This window comes from Typopeltis vanoorti, chromosome 12, assembly GCF_054136105.1.
Source record: "Typopeltis vanoorti isolate ZY-2024b chromosome 12, IOZ_Tvanoo_1.0, whole genome shotgun sequence".
Taxonomy (NCBI): Eukaryota; Metazoa; Arthropoda; class Arachnida; order Uropygi; family Thelyphonidae; genus Typopeltis; species Typopeltis vanoorti.
This window is the reverse complement of record NC_143560.1, coordinates 46996267-47016201: the sequence shown is the minus strand read 5'-3', so window position 1 is coordinate 47016201 and position 19935 is coordinate 46996267. Positions and strand designations below refer to the sequence as shown.

At 35.8% G+C, this 19935-nt stretch overlaps 1 protein-coding gene across 1 annotated transcript in view; it reads right to left on the bottom strand.

Moving 5' to 3' along the window:
- Window positions 1-19935, bottom strand: part of LOC150100755 (FRAS1-related extracellular matrix protein 1-like) — a 198325-nt gene that overhangs the window by 131491 nt on the left and 46899 nt on the right. The window contains exon 3 of the mRNA XM_090401883.1: window positions 11302-12789. Within this exon, the coding sequence (XP_090258009.1) occupies window positions 11302-12789 (1488 nt within the window). The remainder of the gene's footprint in view (window positions 1-11301; window positions 12790-19935) is intronic.

Genomic DNA, 19935 nt, shown 5'->3' with positions numbered 1-19935 from the left:
TGACTGATTTCAGTGTAGAGGCTGGTTCTGATTCTATTTGCTAATGTTTTTATAGCATAATACCACTGGGAGGTGGGGGGGTGATGATGTGGCAGATGATGGATAAGTTTTCTACAAACAGAAAAGGATAAGGATCCACAGGATAGCAAGATGACCATTGTGTCAAAGAAGGGTAGACAGTTATTGCTTTTCTGAATTTTCAATGGTGAAACAGATCTTCAAGCATTGGCTGTTGAGATGGTACTAAAACACTTCCTAGCCAACCAAATAGAGAGCACATTACCAACATGGCATAGCAATGTTGAAGGTTTGAGAGTAGCAAAGGACCATATTTTCAAAATATCCCACAAAAAGATTAATGGTGATGAAGGGGTGAGGAGGGAGCACATAACTTTCCCTGTAATCTTGATTTTCACTGCCAAGTAGTAAAAATTAATAAGGCTGATATGTTGGAGGAAAGAATGTCTGAATGAGTTCAGAGGTTTCTTTTAGGCGTGCACAGGGAGGCTATAATCAAACTGACCATAATATCAGTATCACTGAGGATTGCGTCTAACAAGCAAGGTTTGAATTGCACAAAATTTTTAACATGGGAAGAAGTGTAGCCTGCAATGGGAGAGAATTCTTGGACTAAATGTTTGGCTAACTTATAAGTAGAAGAACCAAAACTGTTTTTGTGTATGGTAAGGCTAATGCCAATTCTCTGAAGGATTGACATTTTTCAATCATATTCAGGGCAATTAAGTACTACTATGGCATTACCCTTATCGACTTTAGTGATGAAAATGTTGTGGTTTGATGTTGGATTGCATCTTCATCTACAATATGCCAGGCTTTTACCAGAAAGTCCTAACTGGCTCAGAATTGACAGAAGAGGACTCTGCTCCCAGATCTGTTTTTCTAACATGTCTCATACATTCTTAATAGGGTTCAGATTCAGGCTTTATAGTGACAAGGGAAGATGGTGGAAGTCACTGTCATGCTTGCTGAACCAGTGCTGAACAATTCTTGAATGATGGACAGTAGCATTATTGTCCATGAAACAACCATCACCTAAAGAATAAAAAGTCAACATTGCAGGATGGAATTGATCGGCAATAATGTTTAGATATTCTTTGGAGGACACCCAACCTTCCAGCAATATCAGGGGAATCATTTCATACCAACAGAAGATGTCCACCATGACACCATCTCCAGAACATTGAGAGTAGCAATGAAGCCAATTTGCATTGTAGACACAAGGCAAGCTGGGTTCATTGCTTCACAGTGCAACCTGCCAAACTCTCTGCCTACCATTGGTACAGAATAAGATATACTATGACTTGTCAGATTACAAGACTTTTTTCCAGTCTTCCAGTGTCCAATCACAGTGTTCCTGACACCACTGTAGATGAACTTTCCGGTTCTCTGCAGAAATCAGTGGTTTCTGTATAGGCATGCAACCTATCGCTCCCTGGATATTGCTCCCCCATACATAACTTGTTCATACCTATCAGATAGCCAGTCTCCAATCAAATGCACCAATCTAATATCCAATCCCATCCACTCTAGTTTGACTATCAACTTATCATGCAGTAATCTATCAAAAGCCTTGGCGAAATCTAAGTATATTACTGTGTATCCTTCTCCTTGGTCCATGGAAGCAGTCACCTTATTTTAATAAGTAAGTAGATTACTAAAACATGACCTCCCTTTAGTAAATCCATGCTGTCCATCAAATATAATACCATTGTTATCAACCCAATTCTGAATCCTAGTTCTCACAAGCTGCTCCAACAACTTAACTACAACACCTGACACACAGATAGGCCTATAGTTTGATGCTTGAGTTCTATCACTTCATAAAGGAGGTGATAGAATTCAAGTGAAAAATAGAAATTAAGATTATGAAGTGGCAAGATGCCACTTCATAATGTTGCTTTCCTTCCCCTCCTTAGGAACTTCACCGAGTGCAAGACTCGTATTAAAAAAAAATATGTCAAGGCCGGCATCAACTCCCTGGTACATTCCTTCAGAATACGTTGTGATATATTATCAAGTCCCACAGCCTAATTTACATCTAGTTTGCTCAACTCCCCATACACCTCTTGCTCACTTACAGTCGGTCTCTCTTCCCCCATCACAACTGCTCTCAATCTCTCCATGAAGTGACATTCACAAGATTGAAAGACCTTTATGAACTGCTCATTAAGTATCTCCACCACAAATTCTACATCAGCTGTCTTTATTCCATTTTCTCCAATCAATGCCATCCTTCCATAATTATTCTTTCTTTTGCTGGCTACATATCAAAAGAACTCCTTAGGATTCTTTTTGGCTTCATTAGCCAACTACTGTTCATACCTCTCTTTAGCTACCCTCACCAACCAAGTCACCCTCCTTGCTTGGTCTTTGTAGACCTCATGGAATTGGTTATTTCCACTTCTCTCATGCTGCCTCCACAATGCCCTTTTTCTCTGTATCACATGCTTAATCTCTTTATTCATCCATTTCACACCCACCTTATTTAACCTTCTCACCCTTGAAATACCTTTAGACATTGCATCTACTAAATAGTTTTTGAAAATCCCCCAAGCTGCATTGATCTCTTTTCCAGCTAACTCATTCCATGCTACACCTGCAAGCTGTCTCTCTCTCTCTCTCTCTCTCCTGAGCTCTTCATAATCACCCCCCGCTCTTGTAGTTCCTCATATACCCTTTTCTTACAGAGGTCCTCATACTGTTGGCAACCACCCAGGTAATCACCTCATGGTCACTCTCACCAAATGTAAAATGCATTCTTCCAACCATTTTCAGATTACAAATGCCAGTTCAAGATCATTCCCAAAATCGTGAAGTTTTTAAACATCAAGGTGATTCAAATTAGTTTTTTGTAAAGAACTTTATAGCATTCTATGAAAAGTTTCTGAAATTTTAAAGGCTTTCATCATCAATAATTTCCTATACATACCTTCAAGTGGTGTTCACAGCCCAAAAGGACTTATGGGAAGAATTTTTGTACTGTTCCATAGATTCTTACCATCACTCTAGTTAAACCTCCTCTCTTTTATTACTGTGATCTCTTCTATTTTTGCTGGACTAGTTGGACAATCAGAAAATAAGAAATCTTATTTCCTGGTTTTGAAAATTACTTTTTTTAGAACACTTAAGATCCGTTCAGAGAAACCTTGAAACAGGGAATAGAAATTCTCTTGATATTTAATGATGTGTTATTAGTAGGAGAGTGATTATCCAAGATGTGTTGTGATTTAGATGAAAAGTACCCATTCAAAATCATGTTATATTAAATACATTGTGATTTTTGTCAGAGAGAATCCTCAGACATGATCTGTTTGTATGCATCCTCATAAGAGTAGATTACATGTCAAAATAATTTTTGGATTTACTACTCAGTGAAGTATGGCAAAACCACTTATCCAAAGGAATACATTATATCTATCAAAAATTATCTTAAAATAACCAATTATTTAAAAATTTTAATATATGAGTTTTTGTAATAAGCGAGTTTAAAAGATAGCACATAAAAACTGCATAACTACTATCACCTTAATGCATAATTTGCATTATTATGTGACTCCCATCCATGAAAGGCTATGAATCTATAGTACATTAATACCATAGGCAGTTAAAGATTTTTTCCTATTTTTTTATTCATTTCTATAATTTTTTGTAGATTATATTGGTCACAAATAGCATCAGTATGTGTAAATGGAGAGGAAATAGGAGAATTCCTGGTGGAGAGAGAAGTTAGATAAGGATGCAAGTTATCACCATTATTGTTTAACCTTTATAGTGAACAAATGCTTAGAGAGACACTTGAGGATGTAGAAGAAGGAATAAAAATAAACGGAAGAATCATTAATAACTTAAGATATGTGGATGATGTAGTGGTGATGGCAGAAAGTGAAAATGGGTTACAACAAATTGTTCAAAGAATTGAAAACTCTTGTAAAGAGTATGGACTAAGAATTAACACAAAAAAGACCAAGATAATGAAAATGGGTAGAAAAATAGGAGATAATGTAAAAATAAGATGTGGAGGAGAGATTTTAGAAGAAGTGGAAAGATTTCAATATTTAGGTAGCTGGATCTCAGAGAAAGGAACTTCAGAGTTGGACATTAGAAATAGAATAGGCAAAGCTAAATCGGCATTTATGGAAATGAAGAGAATTTTAATAAACAAGATGTGTTGTGATTTAGATGAAAAGTACCCATTCAAAATCACACAAACATTCATAATACACTAAAATAGGTGTTAGAACTGGAATAGTTAAAGCAACAGTTTGGACTATTGCAAGTTATGGAAGTGAGTCATGGACACTAAGAAAGAGAGATATGGAAAGAATTAATGCATTGAAAATGTGGTGTTACAGAAAGATGGAAAAGATTAGCTCTACAGAAAGAATATCAAATCAAGAAGTTTTAAGATGAGCTGAGATGGAAAGAACACTGCTAAAGAATATTATGCAAAGAAAGACCAGATTGCAGGACATCTTCTGAGAGGTTCTTCGAGACACCTGACAAGAACTATATTACCAGGGAAAGTTGAGGAGAAGAGAAGACGTGGAAGACCAACTAGAGAGTGGTTTAATGACATCATGGAATGGACTGGTTTAAGAATGATGGAGGTGATAGACAGAGAGAAATGGAGAATTGCTGCTCATCTGCTGCAACCCTCTTGCTAGAGGATGCTACCGGACGACGACTACGATAATTTTTTGCATTTTTATAGCCTGCTATAGAGAACAAACATGGAACTTTTTCAAGCCAATTCATGCCTCCAATGAGCAAGGTGGTGGTCTCACACCAGGTGATGAAATTCATCTTCACTTAAAGAAAATTAAAAACAACCATACCTATGGCAGAATAAGAACCCACAGCCTGTTGGTTGGAAAGTGAGTACACCAACCATTTGGCCAACAATGAAGAAAATCTGAAACATTTATTAAATAGAAGGAGGAATATCAGAAGCATTTTGAAATACAGCAAGATAAAGGCAGATGAAGCTAGAAACACTCAAAATGGCTCTCTTTTTTTTTTTTTTTCATTAGGCCAAAATAATAACCCTCACAATAATCATTATCTCACCTTTCCTCAATATGTTGGTCTCAATTGCCTATTGTGACCAAATAACTAAGCTTCATAGAAACTTTTTTTATGTAACTTCTATCCACAAAACATTAGAAACCTATAGTACATTAGTACTAATGTGGGTGGATTAGAGTTTTTTAATTATTTATCTTTACTTTTTTTTTTTGCATAGTCTGGAAACCCTACTTGAAAGACTAAACATAAAACTTTTCATCATCATCATCATCATCAAATTCCTGCCATGTATCCTCAAGGGGATATACAGGATATGATAATACTACATGAAAGATTTACATCATTACTAACTTCCTATTTACAATTTTCCTCCAAATCAGTCTGTTATTGTCAAGACTCCAACATTATCAGATCCTATATTTCTATCATCTAAGGCACATTGTACCGTATCAATCCACCTATATCTTGGTCTACCTCTGGTTCGTTTTCCTGCCAACCTGGCAGAGAACACTTGTTTTGCTAATCTTTTCTTGCCCATTTAGTTTAAGTGACCATACCACCTGAGATTAGCTCTACTAACGCATTCCTGGATGCTGACAATATCAAGTTCTTTCCTAATATCCTTGTCTTTCATATGATATTGCCCTTGATGCCATCTGTTCATGTCTATCATCTTTCTCAGGACTCTCATATCTGGGGTCTCTAGTCTTTGGTCAAGTGTTTTACTTCTGATCCAGCTCTCACATCCATAAGTTAAAACTGGTTTGAACACTGTCTTGTATACAGCTAAGTTAGTGTTCCGACTAAATTCTCTCTTGTTCCTTATGAATTTATTCAATTGAGTGCCCACCATACCAGCTTTGTTGATTCTGTTGTCTATTTCCATATTTAATTTACCATCTTCACTAAAAATTGTGCCTAAGTAGCTGAAATGTTTTACTTGTTCCACAGGCTCTCCATTCACAATGCAGTTGAAATTTTCAACAATTCTGCCTATTTTCATTGTCTTTGTCTTTTTATTGCTGACCTTCATACAATATCTATCACAACAGCTATTCAATTTAGTCAGGGAATCTTGCAGACTTGTAGTGGATTTATTTAGAAGTATAACATCGTCCGCATAAAGCAAAGAGCTGACATTAACATCTCCAATTTTGATATCATATTTAATACCACTTTCCTTCATAATGTGATCCATATAGATAATGAATAACAGAGGGGATAATGTACATCCTTGTCTCACACCAGATTTAACATTAAACCATCTTCCTGTACTTCCTTCAATTCTAACTGCTGACTTGCAACTCAAATAAAGACTAAGTATTGCTTGATATAATGCCCTATTGACACCATATAACCGTAGCGTATTGAACAGCTTCTCTCTTGGCACCTTGTCATATGCCTTTTCCAGATCGACAAAACTTAAATACAGATCTTTGTTATATTTGCATGATTTTTCCACTATTTGTTGTAAAGTGAAGATCTGATCCTGACAGCCTCTATTTGGACTGAATCCAGCTTGTTCTTCACCAAGCTTTTCTTCCACAATTCTTCTCAACCTTTTCTCAAGTATACTGGCATAAATCTTACCAGGAACACTCAGTAGGGAAATATCTCTGTAATTCTCACATTCAGTTTTATTTCCCTTTTTATATATGGGTACTATGAGAGCTCTTCTCCAATCATCAGGAATTTGCCCCTCTGTCCAGGTTTCTGAACTATGCAGTGCAGCCACTGTAAGACTTTTATACCACCACACTTCAGAATTTCTGATCGAATATCATCTACTCCTGCTGCCTTTCCAAATTTCAAGCCTTTGATGACTTTTTCTAATTCAAGTATGGATATGTTCCTGACTGTATGCCTGTTGAGTGTCTTTTACCACTGTACTATCACTGCTTGTTTCATTTAGCAATTTTTCGAAGTAATTACTCCATACTTCAAGGATATCTTTTTCTCCCATTTTCATGTCACCTTTATCATCTCTAACTCCTTTTACAGCACTCTTTGCTCCATTTCTAAGCTTCTTCAACAACCTCCATTATATTTTGCCATCTTTTTGATATATGTTTTCTATGTTCTTACCAAAGTCTTCCCATGACTTTTTTTATTGAAAGTTTATTTTTCACTAGGTTAGAATATAATAAATTTAGGTTAATCCTTTATCCCAGTGAGAGCAAACAAAGTTTGCACCTGAAATTATCTTCAGGACTGAATATAGTGTTGTGCTATCTTACCTTGGTAAGTAGTGCAACACCAGGCAACTCGTAGCAAAGGTGGGGCAAGCTACCAATACTCCTATCCTAGTATCTCCCATAATGCAAAACACATCTCCTTGTGGATATGTATACTGTTCTGCATTAAGTGATTGGCCACTATCCAGATTAGTTTGGGCTTGACTCCCACTGAAGAGACTTCAATAAAGGTCGAAACTAGTCTGGGTAGTGGCCAATCCCTTAATGCAGAACAGTATACATATCCAAAAGGAGATGTTTTTGCATTATGGGAGATACTGGGATAGGAGTGTTGGTAGCTTGCTCCACCTTTGCTATAGTGTTGTACTACTTACCCAGGTAAGATAGTACAACACTATATTCAGTCCTGAAGATATTTTCAGGCCAAACTTTGTTTGCTCTCACTGGGATAAAGGATTAAACTAAATTTATTACATGACTTTTTTAGCTAGTTTTACACACTGTTTAGCTTTCTTAGATTTGTCTCTACATTCTCTAAGAGCACACGCTGACTTATTTGCCAGGAACTTTCGATATGCTTTCATTTCAAATCTCCAACCAGCAGCCTAGTTGTCTCACACTAGGTGATGAAATACCCACATAATGACATTCTGTAAACAACCATGCCCACCCCAAGATTCTGAACTTGTTCTCCAACCCTGTTGGTCAGAGACGGAGTATATTATCTGCTCAGATATGTACTCACTGAGTGGTAACTAATTAATTAATTAATTAATACTGTAATAGGGAAGTGAATCCTATCTACAAAGTTAGTACATCTGTGAATTGTGTATTCTGACTGGTCTGTCTGTCTTGAGGGAATAAAAACCACCACCACCTCTGTAGATGAATGGCTAACTCATCTTGAACTGAAAAGCCTTTATAAAGTTTCTTCACATACTAGATAGGTTTCAAATGTCTTTCCAACCAAAGGACATTATCATTACCAATTGAGCTATGAAGGCTATATAATTATTCATTATCATCACCGCCATCATTATTAGCATCACCATTCAGGTATTTCCACAACGTCCAAAGATCACTACAGAGGCCTATCTGCAGTGGTAATATATTATAGGCTTATAGTCATTCACATAATGCCTAAAACTCATTCCTGTTATTGTTTGCTTTTGTTGCTTGGAATTATGATTGAAGTAACTATGGCTGCAAGACATAGTTACTTCTGCAGACGGGAACAAACAGGGCTCTTCCCCCCCCCCCCCCAGATCTACTTGTGAAAAAAAAATTAAATAATTAAATAAAAATTTATTGATGTAATTACTTGTCTCCAAGCTTTGCCCTTGTGGAAAATTTTGCTTTGCTCCCCCCCCCAATAAAATTTTCTGCGGATGCCCATGCTACAAGACCAATATATTGTGTCTGCTAATTATATGCATTTGTGTCCTCTCCAGCCAACTTGTCTGTTTCATAGAACGAACAATCCAAATTTCTAGGAAACCTGCCACTTCAAAATGATACACTCATTCCTGATAAAGCATTCATGATGATGTATCTAGACTTCATACTTTGGCTAACTAAACTCTTGCACACCTTATCAGGTGATTTCCCCTGGTTCTTTCCCCCTCTTGTCATATACTGAAAAATTTCACCTGCATCTATCCTATAAAACTCCACTGATATGTTTCTATCATATCCTCTATTTTCTATCAACCAATAACATTTTGTGACCTATAAAACTTTTGGCCCCACAGGGAGTACTCCAAACAGTGGTGCACCTAGGGGGGGGTGCACCACTGTTTGGAGTACCCCCAAAGAAAAAGGGAAAAAACACTAGAAAATTTTCAAAAAATCTTTTTTTGTTTCATTTTTTTTTTTATATTGTGTTGTCTTCTATTTCTATACTACTTATGAATTAGTGATCATTGCAGATGCTCAGTCATAGGTTGTATGCAATGCATAGTGTGTATTCTCAAATTGTCTACTCAACTGCCCCCCCCCCCCAATATCAAACCCTGAGTGCACTACTGACTCCAAAGATCACAAGCCTCTATATCCTTTCCACCACTTCCTCATACCCAAGAAAAAAACCTAAGTGACCAAAATCTTTGTCCAGCAGTCCTGATAGGGATGTATCAAAGGATTATCTCTATTTGTCAGTATTTTTCAACATCCTCTGCACAAAGTGCCAGTCTATTTAAGTCATCTGCAGAATCTCTACATCATCTATATTAACTAATGCCCTCTACAGTTCAGTATTATCTAAACATTGGATATTCCTCTTCAAATCTTTCCTGATATCATTAATGTCATGTTGTAGGTTTAATGGAATATTTTCAGCACTGGGAAAGAATTAAAACTAACTTTAATGCTTCCAATACTTTGTCTCAGTCACTGAGACATCTTCAGGGATTACAAATAACTTTTGTAACAACACACTCAAATACAATATGATACTATGTGAAACACATGGGCGACTCTAAAGTCCTATATAGGTGGTGCACCATCTATGAGCATTTGGTGGCCTAGGATGTAACGTGGAAAATCTATGATAATTAATGTTTCCTAAATTTTGGGAAGTTTTATGCAACCGTATTTATTTAAATTCGCTTGATTGCTGAGTGCCACCACAGATTCTAAAAACAGTCTTTCTTGTTTGAATTTACTATGGTGAAGCATGGTGATTTTTCTCCAGGAGATACCGCGGGTTGTATCCAAAACATGGTCTGCAAGGCCATAGTTGTTAATTCTTTCCAGTGCTGAAAATATTCAGCACTGGAAAGGATTAACAGTGCTGAAAATATTCCATTAAAACCTCCAACATGATGTCCTCACAGCACTTAGACCTCAACACACAGATTGTTAATATAAAATACCAAAAAAAAAAAAAATTTTAATTTTTTTTTCACATGCCTCTATATCCTTTCCACCACTTCCTCATACCCAAGAAAAAACCTAAGTGACCAGATCTTTGCCCAGCAGTCCTGATAGGGATGTATCAAAGGATTATCTCTATTTTTCAGTATTTTTCAACATTCAAAGTTTTCAACATCCTCTGCACAAACTGCCAGTCTATTTAAGTCATCTGCAGAATCTCTCATCATCTTTATTAACTACTTCCCTCTACAGTTCAGTATTATCTAAGTTGTCTACAGTTCAGTATTACCTGCCTTTACATTAATGATCTGGAACACACGGATCATTAATGTAAAATACCAATGGCCCAAAAAAAAGAGAGCCCTGTGGCACTGGTTACCTGCATTCTCTTTGGGCCAATGCTGCTTAATAGACTGTCTATCATATCTATTCACCAGCTGCTCCATGTCCATCCTATCTGCTTCAATTTATGTACAGTTGTTCTGTGCATATCCTGTCAAACCTTTGCAAAGTCTAACAATATCATGGTGTACTTACTTTCTATAATATGGCAGTTGAACTGGTTCAAGGAATTAAATTACTAAGACAAGGCAAGATCTACCCTTTACAAAACCATGCTGCTTCATCCAGCCCAAATAGAGAATGCATTCCTATTCACCTGTTAGTGAATTCTATCGTTAACCAACAATTCCAATGCCTTAATAAACTCACTCTTTAGATAGCGACCAATCTATGTTTGCCACCTCTGTCTTAGAGTCTCTTTTATGTAACAGAACTATCTTTTCCCTTCCTGCAGTTCCACTCCTCTACAATCAGGGGAATGGATGGGGATGTTTAATTTAATTGCCAGTATACTGACACTTGAACAGCCTTGATCAGAGGCTTCTTGTGCACTTTCTCATACCACAATGGCCAATATCCCAACCAATCAAATAGCTGTGATTACACTGAAATTTTGTAATACACTAAACAGTAATAATTACAACTATACTGATAATTATCTCCCTTTTCACATTCTAATATCATAACTATCCCTTCATATCTTCCATTTCACAAGAAAATGAACAATTAAAGTAATACTGCAAAAATTAAAAAGAATGGCATAAGAATTCATGATTTACAGTGATTATTATATGATTATTTAAATAAAAATAACATTTAATAACTAAATCCATTGGCTACTTACATGGTTTTCATTATTGTGGTGATAATATATAAGGCCTTTATTAATATCTCTCTGTGTAAACTGTTGAATTTCAATGCCATCATTCTCCCAGATAAACTTCTTCCACAATAATCCAGCCTTTGGTGATGTTTTAATAAGAAAAGTTACTAAGTTTTCATCTGTATCTTGATCTGCAGCATGTAGTATATCACTGTTTATCTGAAAAGTTTCACCTTCATGGAGTTCAAAGCCAACATTAACTATTAAAAATGGAGGATTATCATCACGTGGTATAATTGTTATCGGAAGCTTTACATGAACTGAATGCGATCCATCATATATCCTTAGGTGTAAACTGTCTTTTGTAGAATCACTGTCATCATGATAATATACAACTCTACTATTTTTAATGTCAGCATGTGTAAATAACATAGCAGGTTTGCCATCAACTTTAAGATGTCCATGATATAAACCTCCAGTTACAAATATCTGTATATCATCCAAATTATTCGCATCAACAATCTCCAAATTATGTGTATGCACACACCGTGACTGTCCTTCTAACAGCACCATTCCAGCATTCTGAACAACTCTTGGGGCTGCTGTCACAGCAGGACGAACGGCTACATGAAGTATGAATGGATCACTATGAGAAAACTCACTATCAATGATTGTAAAGCTAATTTCTAGCATCTGCCTCTCCTTAAAAAAATTAACCATAGGCTTGTATGCAATGTTAAAATTATCAATGTCGGTCTGTCGAAATGAAGTAACTGGTCGAAAGTTATTGGATAAATTAATTAAGGTACCTTGATGAGGAAGAAGTGGATTAGTAATATTGAAAATTAGCTGATCTGATGAAGTTTCACTGTCATCAGCAGATATCACAGATGGAGTTAATGTAGTCAGAATGAACTGATCAACATCAAGTAAATACATGCTAGAAAATGATGGTTTTGGTGGTACATTAGGAAATCCTGGTTCTATTATCACAGGAAGTTGGAACCATTCAAACATAATATCCCCACCATTTAGAAGAGGATCACTAACTTCAACTGTAATTAGAATATAATCTATATCTGGTGAAGGTGGTTTCAGATGCTCATACTGTAGCTGAAGAAGAAGAAAGTCATCACACTTTCTTTTAATTATATTAACAGGACGTCTTTCTTTTCCTACAATTATCTGCCCATAAGCAGGTAATTTACTATCATAAAAAGATATTCGTGCCTTGCAAATACCGCCTAGATTCCTGTTATATTTAAATGTCAAAACTGTATTGTCGATTGGATTAGAAACACCAAAAAATTCTTTTATGATAAGTGGTCCCACTGAATGAATGACATCATATGGTGTATTTAAAATATTAAAGGTCACATGAAATAACTGTGATACCGTGACATTTTCAAAAAAGTTATATGCCCAAAGTTTTGCCTTATCTGTATTTAAACGATGAGATCCAAAATGTGTATAACGTACAGTTCCAGGTTTAAAGGCACAGTCAAAAACCTATAGAAATAAAGGAACAGTATTAAAAATTCTGTTTAATGTAAAAATTACTTACACTATTAAAACTAACATATATATTACTATTATTATTATTATTACGGGCGACTCCAGGGAGTCCTTAGACTCATCAATGGAGGCCCAAAACATCATGTCCACACAACTATACGACATTCTCACAGTATCTATTATACCTTGCCTTGAACTCACTCATTGTCATAGCACCCACAACAGACTCTGGCAGCTTATTCCACTCATTATCTAATAAAAAAAATTAAAAACCAACACACATCCCATTATGAATGATATAAGTACAAATCAGAACTAAGAAAGTATGATAACTTAAATGGAATTGGAGAGCTAATGTTAGCAAAACAGTGTTTAATGCCAGGATGATAGAAAAAAGACCAAGAGAGAGAGACCATAATTTAGCTGAATCGATGAATTCAGTAGTGCCTGAGAAGACCAAAATGCAAAATCTGACAGTATTGGAGTCCTGGCAAATAACAGATTAATTTAGAACAGTGTTGTTAATAGGAAGTTTATCATAATTTTTATCATGTAGTACTATCAGTATGCTATACCCTCAGTGGTACACATCAGAAATTTGATAAGTGATTTGATGATGAGATTGTAATTCTCATCATTCATGATGCATATCCTCAAGGAGTGTACAAGAACTGATAGTACTACAGGATTAAATTTATATTATCACTAACTTCCTATTGACAATTTTTTTCCAAATTAATTTGTGATTTGTCAAGACTTCAATATTATTACATCTTACATATCACTTATAAAGCACTGCTAACTGCATCAATCCCATTCTAAGTCTTTTTTCTGCCATGCTAACTTTTCATCTTCCAATTCTGTTTAACCAATGCCAACTTAGATTACATCTGTTCATACATTCTTGAATGCTAATCATATAACGTTTGATACCTTTCTAATATTTTCATTTTTAATATTATTCTGCAGTTGATGCCATCACCTGTTCAATCCCATAATTTTTGCACAGAATTCTAATATCTGTAGTCTAGAATCTTTGATCAAATGTTTTATTTCTATCCCAACTCTTGAATTCACAAAATTGCACAGTCTTGTATACTGCTTGTGTAATGTTTTGGCTAATTTCTTGCTTTGGTTAATTGTTCCATATAAATTTATTCAAATTGGCTCCTTGCCTACCAGCTTTGCTTATACTATTGTCTATTTCAAAATTTCTAGAAATTTGGAAATAGGCAATAGACAATAATATAAAATTTTCGAGATGTCCCCCCCCTCCACGAACTTTAACAGGATGCAACTGATCTGGATAATAGTACTTCCCATAATGCTTTTGTATTATGGGAAGTGATGAGGAAACTGATGCAAAGTCAACAGCCTCTATATACAAGTAGACTAGTTGTGAAGACACTTCAAGTACAATACGCTTGAGCTAAAGGATTAAAACAAGAAGATAATTTCTTATCAAGTATAACATACTGTGACAGAGTGTGTTGTTTAGCTTTTAAGAAAAATGTTTGTTTTTATATTTCACTTGATATTATATACCCTCTTTAATCCTTCCTGCAACTCACTGTGGCAAGAAAGCGAATGGGTGATGTGGACAAAGCATGTCAGTAGTGTATTCTATTAGAAGGGCTGACCTGAGCATGAAGGACACATCACAATGCCTAATGCAGGGAGCATTCAGAGACTTGGTTAGTAAAATGTATAAAACATATGCTATGTAACAGTTTACAGTGGAGTAAGTAAGGAAGATCCCTGCAGTTAGCCTAGTGGTTACGCGCTTCGCAACCATGTGCCTGGAGAAGGAGTGTCCTAGGTTCAATTCCCGTCGGTAATGTGAGGAGCTTAAGGATCTTTCTCACCCATAGCCGTTGGCCGGTCTTGGGCGTGGACAGCAGGGTTTTTTCCCCATTTTATCCTGGGGTTTTCCTCCAGCAAAGCAGGCAAACTGGCCCCATGAACACACACACTTCGAAAGACATGGGATACTACTGGGAATAAGGAGCAACCAACCTATTCCGCGGGATTATCGGTTACAGAAGCTTACGTGGTAAAATATGTAGACCTGCGCGAAAGCATAACATACGATGACGATGAAGTAAGGAAGAAATGGCAAAAGTGGAAGCAACAATAATATGACATGAGCAATATGTAATTAAATATTAGAAAGAATCATTCATATGCAATAACAGATGAAAGGATGCATAATAAATTGCCTAAATGTTTATAGTTCTGAAGTAAAGAAACAAGAAAGCAGAAATAAATACAAATTATTCATTAATTGGGAACCAGATAATACTAGGAATATGTCAATGATTTAATGAGCCAGTGCAAAATAAAAATGGAATTAAATTATTACAGTTCTGTACAGACAATAAATTCTAATTTCATGCTCTATACCTGTCAGTCAGATGTTCTCCTACCCATGCTATAAGCTTGTGTTGCATACTCAATCAATTTGAGTTTGTATAACAACCTTCCATATGAAATCCTGTCAAATGCTTTGACAAAATGATCAAATGTGTGATCTTTGATCAAATGTTTTATTTCTATCCCAACTCTCAAATCCACAAAATTGCAGAGTCTTGTATATATCTTGTTTCATGTTTTGGCTAATTTCTTGCTTTGTTAATTGTTCCATATAAATTTATTCAACTGGTCCCTGCCTACCAGCTTTGCTTATACTATTGTCAGAGCCAGCGCTAGGGTCTTTGACGCCCGCATGCAATTTCTATCTAAGCGCCCCTGTAACGATACGGAAGTGTGTGGTTCTTTTACGATAATAAAAATTTAAATTATTTTAAATTTCTTAAATAAATTTTGACATAACAGCCACACGTTGGTTCGCTAAATGTAACAAACCAGGAGTGTTGACTAGGCAGGATAATCGTTAAAAACCCGTATATCAAAAAATTCTCAAAAGTTAAAGCAAATTTTGATAAAGCCACTTCACTTTAATTGTTGAATATAATAATACAGGGATTATAGCCTTCTCACCGACCTGAATCACTAACAAAATTAAAATTTATTTGAACTAAAGTTTAAAAAATTCTTGCATTTTACAAGTTACTAAATTCTTAGTAACTTGTAATAATTTTTTATAAGTGGAACTATTTTTTAGGAAATTAAAAGAAACTCAAGATAGATGAGAAAATAATAAAATAATTCAGAAATATTATTAAATATTAAATATTACTATAAGAACATTTAATATAAGTATTCAAAAAATAATATCTTTACAGAATAACAGAAAATAAATTAAATTACATAAATATACTTGAAATTTTTTTAATTAAAATTTTAAGGTTATTGATTTCATATTTACAAAATTAGAAATAATGATCTTAACGTCTAATTCCGCACATATATCATTTTCAATAGCTATTGACGCCAAACTAACAAGTCTTTTTTTGTGACATACTTGTTCTTAAGTAAGTTTTAATCAATTTCAACTTGGAAAAGGAACATCCACCGCTCGCTACACTAACAATTAAGGTTAATAGTATTCGTAAAGCAATTGAAAAGTTAGGGAAAGATAAATTATTGGACACAATAAAATTAAGAATATCGAAAGGGCTTTTGAATATTTAAATTATCCATCCAAAAAATATCCCGGAATGCACATAACTCATATAGTTCTATTGCATTTACGTTTTTATTGTCGCAGTCCTTCAAGAGAATCTCTAAATCGTCACAAATTTTTCGTAAATCTTCGTTATTAATTTGTAGTAATCTATATAAGAAATTGAAATTATCATATCTTTTAGTTGTTCAAAACGTTCTATTAACGAACACATTGCAACGTCTAGAAGTGTATAAAACACATTCACTCTAAATTTATCTTCTGGCGATTGTGGCGTTTCGTCATGATGCTCGTAGTCAAATTGTCGTGTCTTCTTTTGTCGTCGAACTTCCGTACCAGTTTTAAATTCTTGTTCTCCATCCACCTCTTCACTCAGTTATTTTGCCATTTTTAGAACTTCTTTAAAATTTGTATCTGATCGATACTCTTGTAAGAATATTTTTAAGTGCTCGATAGATTCTAAAGCAAGTGTAACATTCATATTTTTGTCTTGAAGCATTTTACTCACAGGGTTTATTCTGTTAAGTAAATCATACCAAGTTATAAGAGAGCAAATAAATTTGTAGTCCTTTATTTTAGCACATAATGTTTGTGCTTCATGCTGAGTTTCTTTATTAAAATTTTCATTATTTAAAATTTCAAAAAGTGCATCATAAATTTCTCCTAACTGATATCGTAGAGGGCAGATTGCATTAATTTTACTATCCCATTGCGTTTCTGATGGCTGTTTCAATGTTAATTTTTTTACGAACTTTAAAAGGATTGCCCAACATTTGTAAGAGAATGAAAAGAATTGTATATTTCTTGAATAATTGCAAAGAAACTAATTGCATCTGCATTCACTTTGGCTGCATCGTTAATGATTAAATTTAGAGTATGAGCAGCACATGGCACATAAAAAGCTAGAGGATTTTTGTTCAAAAGCAAATTGTGGAGCTCATATTTGCCCCATTGTCATATCCTTGACCTCTCATGTCTTCAATGGGAATGTTCCATTTTTCCAGTTGTTCCATTATTGTTGCACATAAACCACATCCTGTGGAATCTGATATATGCGCTAGTGGGCCAAGTACTGCGGACGTGTTTTGAAGAGCTCCTGATTCAGATAAGTTTTTACTAGGAATAATTAAGTATATATGCGTAATTGTTTGAGTAAGAGTGGCTGTAAACGTTGTACGCTACCGGTATTATTAGTGTGGGTTTTTTTTTCTTGTCTAAACTAAATTACGAAATCGTTATTATTAGACCTAGTAACCGGCAGAGAGAAAAAAAAAAAAAAAAAAAAAAATGGCGGCGGCATTGTCATTCCATGATTTGAATGTAGATTTCAGTCGTTTCGTTAAGTGTGAGGTCTGTTATATGTATTCCTTCGATTACATAAATGATTTGTGGATGTTTAGTGCGGATGGAAGAAGGGTGTGTGCGAAGTGTGACCTGAACGAAGAACTAATGAATGCGAATATGAAATTGATGACAGAAAGTGCTAGTACTGATTGTGTCGCGATTGCACGTTTGAAAGAAATGGATGGTGAGCAAGAGAAGCGAAAAAATGTTAAAAAATCAGGAAAAAAGAAAAAGAGCGATTTGACAACCGTAACAGATGTTAAAAGGGACGAAAGTGAGGTAGAAAGAAATGAAATTGAGAGAACGAATGAAAGTAGAACTTGCGTAATGCAGAAATCGCAAGTAAAAAAAATCGAAAGAATAAATGATGGCGAAAGTTCGACGCATGTTGGACCGAAAGTACTGAAACAAAGAAAGATGAATGACAGTAAAAGGGAGAAGAATGATAGCGAAAGTTGGACGCATGTTAGTCCGAAAGTACGGAAACAAAGAAAGATAAATGAGAGTGAAAGTGAGAAGAATGATAGTGAAAGTTGGACGTATGTTGGACCGAAAGTACGGAAACAAAGAAGGATGAATGAGAGGGAATGTGAGAAGAGGGGGTCGAGAGTTAGAAAGTTAGAAAGATTTAATGATAGAGAGAATGTGTCGCGAGGTTCGGAAAGTGAATTAGATTGGATGAGGCAAGAAATTAAGAGAATTCAGGTCAAAACTATTAAAATAAATCATGATGGCATGAAAGAGTTAACGAAAGATGAGCGAGTGGCGTTGTATGGTGACTCCATTATTAAAGGTGTGCTAGAGGATAAAATGCACAAGGTATGTTTTCCAGGCGGTAAAATAAGTAGAGTGATTGAGGCATTGGATATGAGGTGGGAGCGAGCAAAAGAGTTAATTGTATTAATTGGTACAAATGATTTGAGAGAGAACAAAGAGCATGTCAAAATGAATGTCAAGAGACTGCTTGGAAAGATAAAAGAGAATAGTGTGACAGGAAGGGTGGTCAGTATGTTGCCTAGGTATGATTGTGGTGAAATGAGGCGGAGAGCAAGGATTATGAATGGTATTCTGGCTGAAATGTGTGAGGAGATGGGTGTACAGTTTGTTAATGTGTGGAATGAGTTTGAGGGATGAAGTGAGCTGTATGGGAGCGATGGACTGCATTTGAGTGGTTATGGTGTGAGTCGCTTGGAGAGACTGCTGCTGGAAGGTAGAGAAGTGAATAGAGAAAATGAATCAGATCGAGAGGGGAGTGATGTGGAAGAGCAGGAGAGTAAGACAGGAGAGATTGAAGAAGTGGAAACGAATGGAGAGGTGAGTGGTATGAGTATAGAAAATGAGAGAATGGGTGTGCAAGAGGAGCAGGGAAACGGGGAGGCCCAGGGTGGACAGGGATACACAGCGTGAGAAAGGTGGATGCTCCAAGAGGAGGTGAGAGCATGTGTAGGCAGGAAAGTAATGGGATGACCAGGGATCAAGAGGAAACATGTTGTTGCAAAAGGTTCTAAAATGAAGAAGCAGAAAGAGAAATGGCCCCAGTCCAGCATGGAGAGAGCACATCGAGTGAATGGTATCAGTGGAACTAGCTGTAGATCCAGAAATGAGTTGTTGTGTTTGTATACCAATGCTAGAAGCATAAGAAACAAGGCGGATGAAATGGTTGCACTAATTGTGTCTGTGTACCCAGAGATTGTTGGAATAAGTCAGACATGGTTAGATGAGGACGACATCCTGACAGGAATAGAGATGGAAAGGTATGATGTGTTTCGTGAGGATAGAAGGGATAAAAAGGGAGGGGGAGTGCTATTGATGATAGAGAAAGAGTTATGTCCATACAAAGTAGAGATGCAAGAGGGAAATAGGGCCAGTGGTTTTGAGGCAGTATGGTGTGAGATAGAGGTGAATAGAATCAAATACTTGGTGGGATGTTGTTATAGACCTGGTAATGTGGATGGTGGTGATAGTGAAATGTATAGTCAAATAAGCCAAGCAAATAAGAAAAGGGTGATCATTATGGGTGATTTTAATTATGGCAATATAGACTGGATTGAAGAGATAGCGACTGGAAGTAAAGAAAATGAGTTTCTTGAGTTTTTGAGGGATAACTACCTCAGACAGTATGTAACAGAGGGCACACGAGGATTAAGGGTCTTGGATTTGGTCATCTCATCGGAGGATGTAATTATAAATGAGGTGTCAAATCATCCACC